General features: G+C 50.4%; 1 protein-coding gene across 7 annotated transcripts in view; it reads right to left on the reverse strand.

Annotated features, from left to right (window-relative positions):
• Positions 1-19878, reverse strand: part of FANCA (FA complementation group A) — an 82476-nt gene that overhangs the window by 55495 nt on the left and 7103 nt on the right. For 6 of the 7 annotated variants that reach the window (XR_007721869.1, XM_050772870.1, XM_050772871.1 and 3 more), the window contains exons 5-12: positions 19747-19842; positions 17650-17723; positions 14343-14455; positions 12112-12194; positions 8233-8266; positions 7726-7792; positions 4524-4636; positions 2091-2167 (exon numbers count right to left, since the gene is read on the reverse strand). Coding sequence is in view for 6 of the 7 variants with exons in the window: in XM_050772870.1 (XP_050628827.1) it covers positions 2091-2167; positions 4524-4636; positions 7726-7792; positions 8233-8266; positions 12112-12194; positions 14343-14455; positions 17650-17723; positions 19747-19842 (657 nt within the window). In the remaining variant the exon portion in view is untranslated. Of the gene's footprint in view, positions 1-2090; positions 2168-4523; positions 4637-5439; positions 7640-7725; positions 7793-8232; positions 8267-12111; positions 12195-14342; positions 14456-17649; positions 17724-19746; positions 19843-19878 lie in introns of those variants that run through there. The other variant, XM_050772873.1, reaches the window with a different exon arrangement.

Below are 19878 nucleotides of genomic sequence, written 5' to 3' on the forward strand. Positions count from 1 at the left end.
GTGACGTCTCTCTCTCCCCCTCACCGTGACCCCTCACCGTGACGTCTCTCTCCCTCACCGTGACGTCTCTCTCTCCCCTCACCGTGACGTCTCTCTCCCCCTCACCGTGACGTCTCTCTCCCCTGACGTCTCTCTCTCCCCTCACCGTGACGTCTCTCTCCCTCACCGTGACGTCTCTCTCCCCTCACCGTGACGTCTCTCTCCCCCTCACTGTGACGTCTCTCCCTCACCGTGACGTCTCTCTCCCCCCACACGTGACGTCTCTCTCCCCACACCGTGACGTCTCTCTCTCCCCTCACCGTGACGTCTCTCTCTCCCCTCACCGTGACGTCTCTCCCTCACCGTGACGTCTCTCTCTCCCCTCACCGTGACGTCTCTCTCTCCCCTCACCGTGACGTCTCTCTCTCCCCTCACCGTGACGTCTCTCCCCTCACCGTGACGTCTCTCTCTCCCCTCACCGTGACGTCTCTCCCTCACCGTGACGTTTCTCCCTCACCGTGACGTCTCTCCCTCCCCTCACCGTGACGTCTCTCCCTCACCGTGACGTCTCTCTCCCTCACCGTGACGTCTCTCCCTCACCGTGACGTTTCTCCCCCCTCACCGTGACGTCTCTCTCTCCCCTCACCGTGACGTCTCTCCCTCCCCTCACCGTGACGTCTCTCCCTCCCCTCACCGTGACGTCTCCCCCTCCCCTCACCGTGACGTCTCTCTCTCCCCCCTCACCGTGACGTCTCTCTCTCCCCTCACCGTGACGTCTCTCCCTCCCCTCCCCACCGTGACGTCTCTCTCCCCCCTCACCGTGACGTCTCTCTCTCCCCCTCACCGTGACGTCTCTCTCTCCCCTCACCGTGACGTCTCTCCCCTCACCGTGACGTCTCTCTCTCCCCTCACCGTGACGTCTCTCTCTCCCCTCACCGTGACGTCTCTCCCCTCACCGTGACGTCTCTCTCCCCCCTCACCGTGACGTCTCTCTCTCACTGTGACGTTTCTCCCTCACCGTGACGTCTCTCTCCCCCCTCACCGTGACGTCTCTCTCCCCTCACCGTGACGTCTCTCTCTCCCCTCACCGTGACGTCTCTCCCTCACCGTGACGTCTCTCTCTCCCCTCACCGTGACGTCTCTCTCTCCCCTCACCGTGACGTCTCTCTCTCCCCTCACCGTGACGTCTCTCCCCCTCACCGTGACGTCTCTCTCCCCTCACCGTGACGTCTCTCCCCCCTCACCGTGACGTTTCTCCCTCCCGTGACGTCTCTCTCTCCCCTCACCGTGACGTCTCTCTCTCCCCTCACCGTGACGTCTCTCCCCTCACCGTGACGTCTCTCCCTCACCGTGACGTCTCTCTCTCCCCTCACCGTGACGTCTCTCCCTCACCGTGACGTCTCTCTCTCTCCCCTCACCGTGACGTCTCTCTCTCCCCTCACCGTGACGTCTCTCTCCCCTCACCGTGACGTCTCTCCCTCACCGTGACGTCTCTCTCTCCCCTCACCGTGACGTCTCTCTCCCCCTCACGTCTCTCCCTCACCGTGACGTCTCTCTCCCCCTCACCGTGACGTCTCTCTCTCCCCTCACCGTGACGTCTCTCCCCTCACCGTGACGTCTCTCTCTCCCCTCACCGTGACGTCTCTCTCTCCCCTCACCGTGACGTCTCTCTCTCCCCTCACGGTGACGTCTCCCCCTCACCGTGACGTCTCTCCCTCACCGTGACGTCTCTCCCTCCCCTCACCGTGACGTCTCTCCCCTCACCGTGACGTCTCTCCACCGTGACGTCTCTCCCCTCACGGTGACGTCTCCCCCTCACCGTGACGTCTCCCCCTCACCGTGACGTCTCTCCCCTCACCGTGACGTTTCTCCCTCACCGTGCTCAGCACTGGTTGGAGAGAATCCTCCTTATCGCAAGGAGGAGGTGCTCAGCCCAACGGACAAGTTCAGTCTCCTGAACCGACGGTGGCCTCAATGAGGACAGCCATGTCTCACTAGACATCCCTGAACCTCCCGATGTGCCGTCCACGGCAGGCAGCATGACACGGACTCGGCAGATCTCAATCCCCCACCACGAGCTCGGCAGCAGGTCTCACACCACCTCCACTCACCCTGCGGTACAGTGCAGTGAGCAGAGGGTGCGTCCGCGCAAAGCTCCACTCTCTCTGCATCTGAACAGCATCAGATGCTGCATGGGGAGAAAGAGACAAAAACTTCGAGTCAGAGATCAAGAAGTTGTGGGTTTTGTTTTTGGACAGGGTCTCACTATCACCCAGGCTGGAGTGCAGTGCTCACCACAGCCTCAACCTCCCTGGTTCGAGCAATCCACCTGCCTCAGTCTCCCAAGTAGCTGCGACCACAGGCGTGTGCCACCATAACCCAGATACTTTTTGTATTTTTTTAAAATTTTTTGAGATGGAGTCTCGCTGTGTTGCACAACCTGGAGTGCAGTGTCACAATCTCCACTCACTGCAAGCTCCACCTCCTGGGTCCAAGTGATTCTCCTGCCTCAGCCCCCCAAGTATCTGGGACTACAGGCGCCTGCCACCACACCCTGCTAATTTTTGTATTTTTAGTAGAGACGGGGTTTCGCTATGTTGGCCAGGCTGGTCTCGAACTCCTGACCTCATGATCCGCCCGCCTCGGCCTCCCAAAGTGCTGGGATTACAGGCGTGAGCCACTGCTCCTGGTCAAAAAGTTGTATTTCAAAGCTTCAGTGTGAAAACAGATATTAATATGTACTTTTTCAATTATTAAAGTTCACCATCTCCCTGTTTGTTGCCTATTTGTTCTATCGTCAATTCTGTTTCTCAAGCCCAGTCAGTTACTTGTAATGCTTTGTCATATTCACAATCAATATTTCCCAACGGACCAACTGCATTTCAACCTTCCTGCTTCTAAACTGTCAATAAGGCTGGGAGCGGCGGCTCACGCCTGTAATCCCAGCACTTTGGGAGGCCAAGGTGGGTGGATCACGAGGCCTAGACCAGCCTGGCCAAGATGGTGAAACCCTGTCTCTACTCAAACTACAAAAAGAAGCCGGGCATGGTGGCAGGCACCTCTAATTCCAGCTACTCGGGAGGTTCGGGCAGGGAACTGCTTGAACCTGGGAGGTGGAGGTTGCAGTGAGCCAAGATCGCGCCACCACGCTCCAGCGTGGGTGACAGAGCAAGACTCTGTCTCAAAAGCAAAAAAATGAATACATAAAATAAAATAAACTGTCAATAAACCAATCATGGTGGGGATAAAATAACTGTCAACAACCCAATTATGGTGGGGATGCTGTTCAAAGGAAGCTCAGCTCGGCCAAGTGATGACAAAGCCCCGAGCACCTCACAGCACCTGTCGGGAGCCATCCATGCATCCCTCGTCCTCCACCTGTCACCCACTTCCTGCCTCAGCATCTACCCTGGGGATATGCCAGACACAGAGAAAGCTCAAAGTGTCCATCTTGGCCCCACTCGTAAGAGTGGAATCTCGGAAACAGTCTGTCATACATGGGTGACAGGACACCTACTGGGCAGACGATGCCCGGGCCATCAAACGTGACACCCAGTCTAGTTGAGAACCATCACACAGTCCCAGCAAGGCAAGGGCAGCCAGCAGAAAGATAATGTGAGTTGTGCTGGGTGATCAGGTATTCCAGCAGAAGGTGCATACCCAAACACCAAGTTTTAAAAGACTAGACAGCAGCTGGGCACAGTGGCTCATGCCTGTAATCCCAGCACTTTGGGAGGCCGAGGCGGGTGGATTACCTGAGGTTAGGAGTTCAAGACCAGCGTGGCCAACATGGTCAAATCCCTCTACTAAAAATACAAAATTTAGCCAGGCATGGTGGCACACGCCTGTAATCCCAGCTACTTGGGAGGCTGAACCAGGAGAATGTTTGAACCCGCGAGGTGGAGGCTGCAGTGAGCCGAGATCACACCACTGCACTCCAGCCTGGGCAACAGAGCGAAACTCCGTCTCCAATAAAGAAATAAATAAAAAGATACTTCTAATTTAGGCTGGGTGCGGTGGCTCACGCCTGTAATGCCAACACCTCAACACTTTGGGAGGCCGAGCTGGGCGGAGCACCTGAGGTCAGGAGTTTGAGACCAGCCTGTCCAACATGGTGAAATGCCACCTCTACTAAAAATACAAAAAATTAGTCGGGTATGGTGGCTGGTGCCTGTAGTCCCAGCTACTTGGGAGGGTGAGATACGAGAATTGCTTGAACCTGGGAGGTGGAGACTGCAGTGAGCTGAGATTGTGTCACTGCACCCCAGCCTGGGCAAGTAAGACTCCGACTCAAAAAAAAAAAAAAAAGAGGTATTTCTATTTTAGTGACAATTATTTTGTCCACTCATAGTTCTGAATTTTCTTATAAGAATCTGTTCCTTTCAGATGAAAGGATATTCAGTAACAATCTCAGACACCTCAGGACCCAATCTCTGCTTGAGGTCCCAGAGCTCCTGGTGTCTCCCGTCAGCGTTACCAAGGCAACAGCGCAACAACAATCCCCAAACTGGGCAGCAACTGAGCAGCCTCCGCTCGGGGCCCACCTTTCAGCAGAGGGCTGTGAGTGAGTATCTGAGTCAATGTGTGACTGAAGAACCTCTTCGGAGAATCTGTGGAGATGACACTGCCGAGCATGTGTCCACTGAACACGCCGAACCTGCCAATGCAGCAGAAAGAGGGTTCAGGAAAGGGAGGGTGCCCTGCACGCCACTCATCGATCCCAGCACAAACTGTGGCTCAGGCTCGCCCCTTCTTTTTCTTTTTTTTTTTTTAGACAGCGTTTCCCTCTGTCGGAGTTTCCCTCTGTCACCCAGGCTGGAGTGCAGTGGTGCGATCTCGGCTCACTGCAAGCTCCGCCTCCAGGGTTCACACCATTCTCCTGCCTCAGTCTCCTGAGTAGCTGGGACTACAGGCGCCTGCTACCATGCCCAGCTAATTTTTTTTTTTTTTTTTTGTATTTTTAGTAGAGACAGGGTTTCACATGTTAGCCAGGATGGTCTTGATCTCCTGACCTCATGATCTGCCCGCCTCGGCCTCCCAAAGTGCTGGGATTACAGGCGTGAGTCACTGCGCCTGGCCCAGGCTCGCCCTTTCTTTCTTTCTTTCTTTCTTTCTTTCTTTTTTTTTTGAGATGGAGTCTCACTCTGTCGCCCAGGCTGGAGTGCAGTGGCCGGATCTCAGCTCACTGCAAGCTCCGCTTCCCAGGTTCCCGCCATTCTTAGTAGAGACGGGGTTTCACCGTGTTAGCCAGGATGGTCTCGATCTCCTGACCTCGTGATCTGCAGCCTCCCTCGAAAGTGCTGGGATAGCCACTGTGCCCGGCCTCACCCTTTTTTTTTTTTTTTTTTTGGGAGTGCAATGGCGCACAGCAAGCGCCCGCACGCCACCTGCCTCGCCCCCGAGTAGCTGGGACTAGTTTTTTTTTTGCATTCTTAGTAGAGACGGGGTTTCACCGTGTTAGCCAGGATGGTCTCGATCTCCTGACCTCGTGATCTGCCCGTCTCGGCCTCTCAAAGTGCTGGGATTACAGGCTTGAGCCACCGCGCCCGGCCCTCGCCCTTTCTTTAAGGAAGGAAGGGGCTTTCTTGGCCAGGCCACTATAACCATGGATGTGAAACTGAATCCAAGGAGGTGGCAATTCAACGATAAAGGAGACAAGGCAATGGCGAAGCCCACGGAGCAGAGCAGCGGAGGCAAGCAGAAGGAAACAGGTTGGGAAGGGCAGTCTGCACGGCACCCAGGAGTGGAGCAGCAGAAGCCAACCCCACGGGGCCTCAGCGGCACTCTCTGCAAAACGGAACTCCCCCAGAGGGTCGTGCCAAGCCTGCGAGGAGAAGAGCCCAGCACACCAGGGCCTCAAACACTGCAGTCACAACAGGGGCTGAGGCCAGCTCTGTCCATGAAGATGAGGAAGGAATGGAAGGGACTACGGTTTCCTGGGCCATCTATGTGAGAGAACAGGACGTTCTAGGGGGGAATGGGGTCACAGAGCCAGGTGGCAAGAGCACTTGAGGTCTATTAGCCTGCTATACCCCAGTAGGGCCATACAGACCACCAAAGCCCAGCCCAGACCCCCTGAGGCTTTACAACCTGCAACCAGCAAGGGGTACTTTATGCCGACTCCCCAGGTAAGAAAATCAAGGGTCCAGCTGGGCGCGGTGGCTCATGCCTGTAATCCCAGCACTTTAGGAGGCCCAGGTGGGTGTATCACTTGAGGTCACGAGTTCGAGACCAGCCTGACCAATACAATGAAACCCCGTGTCTACTAAAAAATACAAAATACAAAATTACAGGCTCGTGCTAGGTATGGTGATGCACACCTGTAATCCCAGCTACTCAGGAGGCTGAGGCAGGAGAATCGATTGAACCTGGGAGGCAGAGGTTGCGGTGAGCAGAGATCACACCATTGCATTCGAGCCTGGGTAACATGAGCAAAACTCTGTCTCAAAAATAAATTATTGGCAACTAATTACAAAATTTAAAAAGCAGCAGGTCAGTGGTTATCTGCCGCTCAGGACATCAGTGTGAGTAATCTTATCATGCAGATTATTTTAAAAAGCCCTTGCCACAGACTAAACTGTATCCCCACAAAGTTCCTCTGTTGAAGCCCAGCCTCTCCAGGTGGGTGCTGAGAAGGCCTAGGTGATGATGAGATAACCGCCCGGAGAAGACACCAGAGGGCTTGCTCTCCCCCTCTCTACCTCATGAGGACACAGAAAAAGGAGGTCTCCTGCAAGCCAGGAAGAGGGTCCTCACCAGAACCCAACCTCGGGGGCACCCTGACCTCCAACTTCCAGCCTCCACCGCTGTGAAACACACCTGCATCCACACTGCAGTCTCTGGCACTTCGTCACAGCAGCCTAAGCTAACTGATGCACACACAAACATTCAGACAATCACACAGTGCTTTGTTCACTGTTCCACTAAAAGTACCAAATGGTACAACACATTTAACTGAGCAGTTAAACAGTTACTTGTGAGGGATGCGAAATAAGGAGCAAATTAATTAAAGAATAAGAAGGTTGACAAGGCCTGGAAACGGTGGGGAATTCTACTGATTTCTTACAAGGCCTGGAAACGGTGGGGAATTCTACGGGTTTCTCAAGACTTCACTTCAAGGTCCCCTGACCACATTAGAGGGAAGCAAACCCCAGAGCCCCATTTCCACCAAACCCCGACGTCCACCTTCCACCCAGCCCCACTCCTCAGCTTCCGCCTCCCCACCTATAGAGGTCTCCGCACATGTCCACAGGGCCGTGGAGAGAAAAAGCAAATAGGCCCAAGCTTTGCCTACTGGTGAATCTGAGCAGGACCTGTGGAGGGCAGGCAGCGGGAGTCTGTAGAGGCGCGGCTGCCGTGTGTTCTGGAAATGTGGGGGGCTGAGAGGCAGGGCAAGCTCTAGAGCCTGGACCACACCCAGGGGAGGAGGAGCAAGGGGAGACTCCACAGAGGGGAGGAGGTCACAGTGAGCGGGACAAAGCACTGGTGCAGGACTTCCAGAGGCGGAACAGGATCCTGCAGCGGGCGCACCTTCCGACCTCATCCTCACGGGGAAAAGGCTGACCGGAGCATTCCCAGGGCTTTCCCACGGTCGCCTCCTCCTCACGCACGTTATCGTAACCGGCAGAGGAAGTGTGCTCAGGAGTGGGCTGCCGAAGCTCTGGAAGTGTTTAAAATGTCTTGGCTCTTTAATTTGGCAGGAACCCCCCTGCAGCACACTCAGGCAGGCCACCCTCAAGAACATACCAGCACCTCACGGTCTTGTGAGTGGAGGACTCCTCTTGTACTCCAGCAGCCAAAGCGTCAAGTGCAACTGACGACAGAGCCAGGAACAGAAAACAGATGTCAGTATACAGTGGCAGCCCCCCAGAAACAATCCCCAAGTGCTTTCGGACATGGGACCCACTTCCAGTCCTCCAGAGGGCCCACATCCATCAAGACGTCTACAATCTGGAAGCCATTAATCAAAACACAGACAATAAAATGCTTCCCTGTTACCCACACATTAACATGGTATCCCTTCACAGCTCTGAAAATTAAATCTAAAGCCGCTAGGAACTGGAAACCAGAGTAAGAATGGGAAGGTAAATCCACACCAAATTACAACCAAAACAAGGGCATTCCAGTACCAGGACTCTACACAGTGAAACATACGGGGGAGAAACACCTCAAATGGAAAGGCAGAAAACGGACAGACTTGCTAATAAGCAAACTAAGTCATTTACAGTCTGGGCCACAGGGCAATTAACTTACAAATCAGCATTCTCTGCAGTACATCAACCGCGACCTGTCAGAATAGAATGTGAATTACCATCACGTGGTACTTTTCTGTAATTTATGTGATACCTGCATCACACAAGGAATTATTACTTGTTACTCTAAGAAACGGACTTTACAAATTAAAAACCTTCATAGGTCTAGAAAGTATCCCAACACTGAAGGGACCCAGACAGAGTCAGAAGGCTGAACTTTCTGGAATTACCCTAAGGCTGCTCTCAGCATGGCCTGAGGCTGTGAGCCTAGGACTGGGCAGGACACTGGCTTTCGCAGGCACAGAGTTTTGCTGCAGTACTTCAGTGGAGAGAGGAAGCACACGCCTTGAATCTGGGCTATGGAACTAAAGACTTTCACCCTTGATGCCTCTAGAGCCAGAAGACGGTGAGAAGGTGCCACTGTCCATTTCCCTTCTTCACATCTCCTGGGCTTAAAGCACACCGCTACTCAGGGAACAACTCATGGTAACAATAAAACAGACTTCCTCAAACAAAGCCCACAGACTGCAGTATAGAAATGTCAGCCACTGGCTCAGGAACCTCCAAAAGGGAATGAAAATTTGGGATGTATCCAAAGCAATCTACAGATTCAATGCAATCCCTACCAAAATACCAATAACATTCTTCACAGAAATAGAAAAAAAGATTCTAAAATCCACATGGAACCAAGAAAGAACAGAGATAACCAAAGCAATCCTGAGGAAAAAGAACAAAGCTAAAAAAAAATCACACCGCCTGAGCTCAAACCATTCTACAAGACTACAGAAATGAAAAGAGCATGAGGTTGATACACACACACACACAGACCCACGGAACAGGACAGAGAACCCAGAACTAGGCCGGCATGGTGGCTCGTGCCTGTAATCCCAACACTTTGGGAAGTCGAGGTGGGTGGATCACCTGAGGTCAGAGTTCTAGACCAGCCTGAAAAACAAGGTGAAACCCTATCTCTACTAAAAAACAAAAAAAAAAATGGCCAGGGGCAGTGGCTCACGCCTGTAATCCCAGCACTTTGGGAGGCCGAGGCGGGCGTATCACGAGGTCAGGAGATCTAGACCAGCCTGAAAAACAAGGTGAAACCCTATCTCTACTAAAAATACAAGAAAGATTATCCAGGCGTGGTGGCGGATGCCTATAGTCCCAGCTACTTGGGAGGCTGAGGCAGGAGAATGGCCCAGGAGGTGGAGCTTGAACCGAGAGGCACCACTGCACTCCAGGCAGAGCAAGACTCTATCTCAAAAAAACGAAAAAAAAAAAGGCCAGCACAGTGGCTCATGCCTGTAATCCCAACACTCTGAGAGGCCAAGGCGGACAGGTCATGAGGTCAGAAGTTCAAGACCAGCCTGACCAACATGGTGAAATCCCATTCTACTAAACATAGAAAAACTAGCCGGGCGTGGTGGCACCTGCAGTCCCAGCTATTCAGGAGGCTGAGGCAGGAGAATCGCTTGAACCTGGGAGGTAGAGGTTGCAGTAAACCGAGGTCGTGCCGTGGCACTCCAGCCTGGGCAACGGAGTGAAACTTCGTCTCAAAAAAACTGAAAATAAAAACTAAAAAGCTTCAGCACAGCAAAGGAAACAATACAGAAAACCTGTTAAATGGGAGAAAATATTTGCCAGCTATTCATCCAACAAGGAACTAATATCCAGAATATATAAGGAACTCAAACAACTCAGCAGGGAAAACAAAAATAATCCCATTTAAAAAGTGGACAAAGGGCCGGGCGCAGTGGCTCACGCCTGTAATCCCAGCACTTTGGGAGGCCGAGGCGGGCGGATCACAAGGTCAGGAGATCGAGACCATCCTGGCTAACATGGTGAAACCCCGTCTCTACTAAAAAAATACAAAAAACTAGCTGGGCGAGGTGGCGGGCACCTGTAGTCCCAGCTACTCGGGAGGCTGAGGCAGGAGAATGGCGTAAACCCGGGAGGCGGAGCTTGCAGTGAGTTGAGATCCCGCCACTGCACTCCAGCCCGGGTGACAGAGTGAGACTCCGTCTCAAAAAAAAAAAAAAAAAAAAAAAAAGAAAACAAAAGATGACAAATGCTGGTGAGGATGCAAACAGGACTCATATATGCTGTTAGTGAAAATATAAATTAATACAGCCATTATGGAAAATAGTATTGAGGTTTCTAAATAGTTGGGTAGTTCTATAAACAGAACTACCAGCCCAGAAGGCCTCACTTTTGCTTGGCACGGAGGATCACACCTGTAATCCCAGCACTTCGGGAGGCCAAGGCAAGCAGATCACGAGGTCAAGAGATCGAGACCATCCTGGCCAACAGGGTGAAACCCCGCCTCTTAAAAAAAAAAAAAATACAAAAATTAGCTGGGCATGTTGGTGCACGCTTGTAATCCCAGCTATTCAGGAGGCTGAGGAAGAAGAATCGGTTGAACCTAGGAGGCAGAGGTTGCAGAGAGCTGAAATCTCACCACTGCACTCCAGCCTGAGCAACAGCGAGACTCCGTCTCCAAAAAAAAAAAGAAAAAAAAGAACTGCCATATGATCCAGCAATCCCACTACTGGGCGTACAGCCAAAGGAAAGGAAATCAGTCGGCTGAAGAGACATCTGCACTCCTACATTTACTGCGGCACCATTAACAATAGCCAAGGTATGAAATCAACCTGTGTGCCCAACAAGATGACTGGATACAGAGAACGCGGTATATACACACAATGGAATACTAGTCAGCTTTGATGGAGTCTCGCTCTGTCACCCAGGCTGGAGTGCAGGGCGCAATCTTGGCTCACTGCAACCTCCACCTCCTGGGTTCGAGCAGTTCTCCTGCCTCCACGCCTGTGGCTGGGACTACAGGCATGCGCCACCACGCCCAGCTAATTTTTTTTTATTTTTAGGAGACAGGGTTTCACCACGTTGATCAGGCTGGTCTTGAACTCCGGACCTCAGGGAATCCACCAGTCTCAGCTTCCCAAAGTGCTGGATTATAGGCACAAGCCATTGAGCCCAGCCTCAGCTGTTCTTTTTTTTTTTTTTTTGAGACAGAGTCTCACTCTGTCGCCCAGGCTGGAGTGCAGTGGCGCAATCTCAGCTCACCGCAAGCTCTGCCTCCAGGTTTCACGCCATTCTCCTGCCTCAGCCTCCTGAGTGGCTGGGGCCACAGGTGCCTGCCACCACAACTGGTTAATTTTTTGTATTTTTTTTTTTTTTTTTTTTTTTTAGTAGAGAAGCGGATTCACCGTGTTAGCCAGGATGGTCCCGATCTCCGGACCTTGTGATCCGCCCGCCTCGGCCTCCCAAAGTGCTGGGATTGCAGGCGTGAGCCTCAGCGCCCGGCCGGCTATTCTTTTTAAAGTGAAATCCTGTCATTTGCGGCAACAGGAATGGAACTGAAGGCCATTATGTGAGGTGACATAAGCCAGGCACAGAAGGACAAGTATTGCACGTTATCACTCATATGTGGGAGCTAAAAAGTGGATCTTGTGGAGGTAGAGTAGAATGAGAGATACCAGAGATGAGAAGGGTATATGTGGTGGGGAAATGACGAGAGTTGGTCAACGGGTACAAACATACAGCTAGACAGAAGTTCTCATGTTCCACAGCACAGTGAGGCGGCAACAGTTAACAACTGATTGTATATTTCAAAATAACTGTAATATTTGAAATGTTGACAACACACAGAAAGGATACATACCGGAGCTGATGGATACTCTATATAAAGACTTGATCATTCCACTCCATGCACATAAGAGTATCACATGTACCCCATAAATACTGCAAACCGCATGTTTCAAAAGAGAGACACATAGATACATTTCAACACTTGGAATAAGGACAAGCTGCAGTCTATTTTCATGAGGCCGATTCTCCAAACTCTTCACTTGACTTTTCCTCCTACCTGCGGCATTTTTTCAGGCTCCACAGTTCTTCTCAGATCTGAGTTTTTCTGAAATCCCCTCAAAACAAACATTTGCACAAAATCTGAAAAACCACAAAACCAAAGTATTTATGAACATCGTGGTCTCCAAGCAACTGTGAACGGCACAGACCATCCACTTCAGAGGAGCATACGGCTTGGGCCCACCAGGACCCCTGTGAGCAGCTCCTAGCCTGAGAGGAACCTTACAGAAGTTACTGCTCACCTGACCACAGCCACACTAGCATTCACAAGACCCAATCAGAACCCTTAGATGAGCCAGATGCTTTTCTGTTGCAGTTCTATTTGAAAGGGAACAAATTTATAGGAAGATTTTTTTCCTTTCTTGTTTTGTGAGACGGAGTCTCCCTCTGTCGCCTGGGCTTGAGTGCAATGGCGCGATCGCTCTCACTGCAACCTCCGCCTCCCGGGTTCAAGCAATTCTCTGCATCAGCCTCCCAAGTAGCTGAGATTACAGGTGCCTGCCACCACGCCCAGCTAATTTTTGTATTGTTAGTAGAGACGGGGTTTCACCCTCTTGGCCAGGTTGGCCTTGAACTCCTGGCCTCGTGATCCACCCGCCTTGGCCTCCCAAAGTGCTGGGATTATAGGCATGACTCACTAAACCCAGCCCAATTTTCTTCGCTTAAATAAAAGTAGTTTCCAAGGAAGGTCTCACGGATTCTCTCGCCCACCAATCTCCAAGACTAGAGGACTAGAGGGACCCAGAAGCATCCTATTCTCAGGAATGTGATGGGCGAGGAAAGGGATTCTCAGCTTTTTAAAAATTAAGATCAAAAGGACTGAAATCCGAAATATTTTCTAACTTTGATTTAAACTTAACCTATCTGGGACCAGGTCACAGTAGCTCAGGAATGCTAAGGCGCTCATGCCACCAAAAAGCTTTAGGAAAAAGGAAAAACCCACAAGCTACCTGTACGGATCAGTTTCTCATCAATTTTTTTTTTTTGAGACGGAATCTGGCTCTGTCACCCAGGCTGGAGTGCAGTGGCGCGATCTCAGCTCACTTGCAAGCTCTGCCTCCCGGGTTCACGCCATTCTCCTGCCTCAGCCTCCCGAGTAGCTGGGACTACAGGCACCCGCCACCACACCCAGCTAATTTTTGTATTTTTTAGTAGAGACGGGGTTTTACCGTGTTAGCCAGGATGGTCTCGATCCCCTGACCTCGTGATCCACCCATCTCAGCCTCCCAAAGTGCTGGGATTACAGGTGTGAGCCACCGCACCCAGCCTAATTTTTATTAGTAGGCGTCATTTGTAGTGGGATGGGTCTCCCAGCAGGTGTCCCTGAGAACCCAAATATCCCAGAGAGGATATGAAAACTCACCAAGGAAAAGAGTCTCATCACTCAAACACAGCAGGCAAAGAGCCGGAAATTGAGCTTAAATGCACCTTCGAGATGGGGGTGGGGCAGCTCTCTAGGGCTGTCCTGCCGCCATCCGGGAGTGCACTGAGTGTACGTCCTCGTCAGGCTGGACTGGTCCGAGCCATTCTCGGTCTCTCAGCACCTTCTTAGTTTATGGGGGAACATTACAGTCCCAAGTTTTTCTCGTAATATCATTCCTCAGGAAGGCCAGGCATGGTGGCTCACGCCTATAATCCCAGCACTTTGGGGGGCCAAGGCGGGTGGATCACGAGGTCAGGAGTTCAAGACCAGCCTGGCCAACCTAATGAAACCCCGTCTCTACAAAAAATTTAAAAAAAAGTTAGCCAGGCATGGTGCCGCATGCCTGTAGTCCCAGCTACTCACGAGGCTGAGGCAGGAGAATCACTTGAACCTGGGAGGCGGAGCTTGCAGTGAGCCAAGATCATGCCACTGCACTCCAGCCTGGGCAGCAGCAGGAGACTGTCTCAAAAAAAAAAAAAAAAAAAAAAAAAAAAAAAAAAAAAGGAATTACTGGCAAAGCAGGGGTCTGCTGCTTCAGAGGGCAGCAGCAGCTGCGGTCACTCTATGGGAAAGGTGCATGGAAACACTTAAACACATGTCAATGGGCCAACTTACTATTTCCACACCAGTCAAGTTAAATGTGAACCCACAACAGGCTAAGACTGGGAGCCGTGTCCATGGGGACCCTCTCCCCATGGCCACAGGGAGAGAGGCTGTTCTGTCTCCCAGAGCACTTGAGAGCAAAAGGCATTATCACAGATCAAAATGAGTTTTACCCAAAAACCCGCGTCTTGTCATGAACGTACCAGAAAGCATGGCCCTGGCGACGTCGGCATGCTGGCAGGATGCTTCTATCTGTTCACAAAGGGAGCACAGATTCCTGAAGAGCCATGCTCCCACGGCATGCATGTCGGGATGGCTGGAGACACACACAGACAGACCGATGGCTCAACTCAGTCCCATCATCAGGGGATTCAGCTGAGCCATATGTCTCAATTTCTTTTTTTGAGACAGTTTTTTGCTGTCACCCAGGCTGGAGTGCGGCGGTACAATCACAGTCACTGCACCCTCAACCTCCCAGGCTCAAGCAATCCTTCCATCTCAGCCTCCTGAGTAGTTGGGACAACAGGTGCGGACCACTACGCCCAGCTGGAGGTCTTACTACTTTGCCCAGGCTGGACTCACACTCCCGGGCTCAGGAGTCCCACACCTTGCCCTCCCCAAGTGCTGGATGACTGGTGTGAGTCGCCGCGCCCGGGACGGCTGGTGTGAGGCACCTCGCCCAGGCTCAAGTTATTTTCTAATTTCCCTTTCGACTTCTTTGACCCATTATGTTGTTCAACTTCCAAATATTGTGGATTTTCCCAATTCCCTTATGTTGCTGATTCTAATTAAATTCATTTGTGGTTAGAGAACATATTTTGAATGATTTCAACCCTTCTAAATGTATTCCTATTTGTTTTATGGCCTGAATCTTTTTTTTTTTTCTTGAGACAGCTTCACTCTTGTCATCCAGGCTGGAGTGCAATGGCACAATCTCAGCTCACTACAACCTCCGTCTCCTGGATTCAACCAATTCTCCTGCCTCAGCCTCCTGAACAGCTGGCATTACAGGCACCTGCCACCATGCCCGGCTAATTTTTGTAATTTTAGTAGAGACGTGGTTTCACCATGTTGGACAGGCTGGTCTTGAACTCCTGACCTCAGGTGATCCGCCTGCCTTGACCTCCCAAAGTGCTGGGATTACAGGTGTGAGCCACCGCAACTGGCCTTGGCCTAAACCTTATGCTCTATCCTGGGGACTGTTCCATTTAAACTTATGAATACGCATTCTGCTACTAGGTGGAGTATTCCACAGTCAGTCAGGTCAGCTGGTTTGTAGCATTCAACTTCTACATCATTCTTTTTTTTTGAGACGGAGTCTCGCTCCGTCGCCTAGGCTGGAGTGCAGTGGTGCGATCTCGGCTCACTGCAAGCTCCGCCTCCTGGGTTCACGCCACTCTCCTGCCTCAGCCTCCCGTGTAGCTGGGACTACAGGCGCCTGCCACCACGCCCCGCAAATTTTTTGTATTTTTAGAAGAGACGGGGTTTCACTGTGTTAGCCAGGATGGTCTCGATCTCCTGACCTCGTGATCCACCCGCCTCGGCCTCCCAAAGTGCTGGGATCACAGATGTGAGCCACCGTGCCCGGCCTGAGCCACTGCGCCCAGCCTGTATCATTCTTAATCTGACTTGTTCTATCCATTACTGAAAGGGGGGTATTGAAATCTCTAATGATTATTGCTGGAATGTCTATTTCTCCCTTTAATTCTGGCCATTTTTGCTTCATAGATTTTGGTGCTCTGAGATTAGGTGCATATATACTAGGCAGCAGGTTTTTCTTTCTTTTTTCTTTTTTCTGAGATGAAATTTTGCTCTAGGCCAAGGCAGGCATATCCAAGGTCAGGAGTTCAAGACCAGCCTAGCCAACATGGAGAAACCCCATCTCTACTAAACATACAAAAATTAGCCGGGCGTGGTGGCGGGTAACCTGTAATCCCAGCTACTCGGGAGACTGAGGCAGAAGAATCGCTTAAAACCAGAAGGCGTAGGTTGCAGTGTACCGAGACCACACCACTGCACTCCAGCCCGGGGAACAAGAGCAAAACTCCATTTCAAAAAAATGAAATAAAAAATATTATTCCGGTTGGGCATGGTGGCCCATGCCTGTAATCCAAGAACTGTCAAGAAATCAAGACCATCCTGGCCAACATGGTGAAACCCTGTCTCTACTAAAGATACAAAAATTAGCTGCATGTGGTGGCACACACCTACAGTCCCAGCTACTCAGGAGGCTGAGGCAGAATTGCTCGAACCTGGGAGGTGGAGGTTGCAGTGAGCCCAGATCACACCACTACACTCCAGCCTGGTGACAGAGTGGGTCTCCACCTCAAAACGAAAAAAAAGGCCAGGCAAGGTGGTTCACGCCTGTAATCCCAGCACTTTGGGAGGCCAAGGCAGGTGGATCACCTGAGGTCAAGAGTTTGAGACCAGCCTGGCTAACATGGCGAAACCCCATCTCAATTAAAAATAACAAAAATTGCCAGGCACAGTGGCTCCCGCCTGTAATCTCAGCACTTTAGGAGGCCAAGGCGGGCAGATCACAAAGTCAGGAGATCAAGATCCTGGCTAACACGGTGAAACCCTGTCTCTACTAAAAATACCAACATTGGCCAGGCACAGTGGCTCACACCTGTAATCCCAGCACTTTGGGAGGCCGAGGCGGGCGAATCACGAGGTCAGGAGATCGAGACCATCCTGCCTAACACGGTGAAATCCCGTCTCTGCTAAAAATACAAAACAATTAGCCGGGTATGGTGGCGGGTGCCTTTAGTCCCAGCTACTCCAGAGGCTGAGGCAGGAGAATGGCGTGAACCCAGGAGGTGGAGCTTGCAGTGAGCCAAGATCGTGCCACTGCACTCCAGCCTGGGAGACAGAACAAGACTCCGTCTCAAAAAAAAAAAAAAAAAAAAAAAAAAAATACAAATACAAATATTAGCCGGGTAGGGTGGCGGGCATCTGTAGTCCCAGCTACTTGGGAGGCTGAGGCAGGAGAATGGCACGAACCCAAGAGGCAGAGGTTGCAGTGAGTCGACATTGTGCCACTGCACTCCAGCCTGGGCGACAGAACGAGACTCCATCTCTAAAAAAAATAATAAATAATAACAAAAATCAGCTGGGTGAGGAGATGGGTGCCTGTATTCCCAGCGACTTGGGAGGCTGAGGCAGAAGAATCGCTTGAAACCAGGACACGGAGGTTGCAGTGAGCCGAGATTGTGCCACAGCACTCCAGCCTGGGCAACAAGAGTGACACTCTGTCTCAGAAAAAAAAAAAAAACTAAAAAAAGAAAAAAAACACACACACACACACAAAAACACAGATGTTCTCTTGAAATAATGAAACAACAGTTCCTCCAGGTCTAGTCTAGTCTAAATATGCAATGCAATCTAGTCTAGTATAAATTATATTTCAAAGCCAAAAATGAAACCCATCTGATTTTGGGCTTATGAAATATAATTTATACTAGACTAGATTGCAAAAACAGTAACACCGAATCATCGTTAGTACGCTACCTTTCCAGCAGCTCTTCCAGGCTCACGATGCCTTGTACATGAAGATGCCACACCACTTCAAGCAACAAAGAATTCTGAAAAAAAAAAAAAAAAAAAACAGTAGTTTGAGTCCTTTATGCGTGCATTTTCCTACAAAATGTTCAGCCTAGGTTCTTCAAAACCATGCTGTACTGAAAATTAACATCAAGCAAAAATCAGAGCCTGAAATACATTGTTTTTTACAAAACTGTCCTTGTTTTCAAACCCCCTGGCCTTTGGGCACGCACATACCATTGCCCAACACTTGCTTCTCCTTCCCTTTTCCTACTGCTTCAGCCGGGGCTCCAGTGGAGCCTACTTCCAACTCTTTCTCCACACTGCAGCCAACACAGTATTACAAACACCCGACATGACAATCGCTCCTTCAGAAGCCTTCACTGGCTCCTCGTAGCTGCCACGACAAAAGTCAGCCTTCAGTGTGCCCTGTGCGTGTCCCTTGTCTTTCTCACTCAACCCTCTCCCATTTGATAACCCTCCAAGTAGCTCAGACCCTGTGCCACTCACTGAACACTGTGTCCCAGTCACAGTGCCCTGATCTCCCTGTGGCCTCCCCTTCTCATCCCCCTAACTCACACTCTTCAGTCTGTGCAGGAAGGCTTCCCTAACTCTCCAATATGATAGGCATGTCTATCTTCTTCTTCGTAAACCTGTGAGCACCTGTAGCATCGCACTTCTTGTGGATTTAGTGGCTTGTTTCCCCAGCTAGATGACAATGAGAGCAGGGACCAAAGCAGTAACTGAAAAATCTAATGAACCCTATAATGTATGCTGGATAAAAGAATGGGAAAGGCTGGACAGTGGGTCACGCCTATAATCCCAGCACTTTGGGAGGCCGAGATGGGCAGATCACCTGAGGTCAGGAATTGAAGACCAACCTGGCCAACATGGTGAAACCTCATCTCTACTAAAGATATAAAAATTAACTGGGCATGGTGGCACGTGCCTGTAATCCCAGCTACTCAGGGGGCTGAGGCAGGACAATCGCTTGTACCTGGGAGGCAGAGGTTGCACTGAGCCAAGATCGCTCCACTGCACTCCAGCCTGGGCAGCAGAGCAATACCCTGTCTCAAAAATATAAAAAAAACCCCAAAACACCAGGCGCAGTGGCTCACACCTGTAATCACAGCACTTTGGGAGGCCGAGGTGGGCAGATCATGAGGTCAGGATACTTGAGACCACCCTGGCTAACACAGTAAAACTCCATCTCTACTAAAAATACAAAAAATTAGCTGGGTGTGGTGGTGGGCGCCTGTAGTCCCAAGTACTCAGCAGGCTGAGGCAAGACAATCACTTGAACCTAGGAGGCAGAGGTTGCAGTGAGCCAAGATGGCGCCACTGCATTCCAGCCTGGGCAAGAGAGCAAGACTTCATCTCAAAAAAAAAAGAAAAAAGAAAAAGAAGAAGAAAAAAGAATGGGAAAAAAATGACGAACCAAGGTGAATAAATGATCACCTTGGTTCTTTGCTTTTTCTGTGTATTTACTAATTTCGTTTAGTACCACCAAATGTTTTGCATTCTTTCCATTCATTGAAAGTCTATAATTCTACTAAGTTCAAAATGCTTCAAAATAGAGCAGGTAAGAATCATTTGTATATTTTATCATTAGGCTGGGCATGGTGGCTCATCCCTGCAATCCCAGCACTTTGGGAGGCCCAAGAGGGAGGACTGCTTGATGCCAGGAGTCCAAGACCTGCCTGGGCAATATAGCAAGACCCTGTCTCTGAAAAAAAATTACATACTTTTTTTTTTAATAGTTTACTATACTGCTCTGGAAAATTCTTAATAATAATAAACCCAAGAAGGCTAAACATGTTTTATAATATATTTTATTCTAATAAACTAGTTACTAATGATAGGTAAATAGTGACAAAATGGTAATTGAAGGTACTTTCTTTCCAATCCACAGATGATTTCTAAACCCTTTTTCATCCACTCTCTGTAATTAATGAGAAGCTCGGCAGAATTCCCGAGAAAACCCAGGTACTCTGTTGCCTCCATCTCGATCAACAGAACATTGCCTGGAACACTGGAGAGCCAGAGTTGCAATCTCAAATTTACCTGTATTTTCCATAATTCTTGACAGAAGGAAAGTCGGGAGAACATACTGTGTGCCAGTAAATACTGAGCAAACTCTAACAGGGAAGACAGCTTCTTCTGAAAAGAGAGATTACATTTTTTAAAAAACAGATT

Source organism: Macaca thibetana, chromosome 20 (genome assembly GCF_024542745.1).
Source record: "Macaca thibetana thibetana isolate TM-01 chromosome 20, ASM2454274v1, whole genome shotgun sequence".
NCBI classification, from domain to species: Eukaryota; Metazoa; Chordata; class Mammalia; order Primates; family Cercopithecidae; genus Macaca; species Macaca thibetana.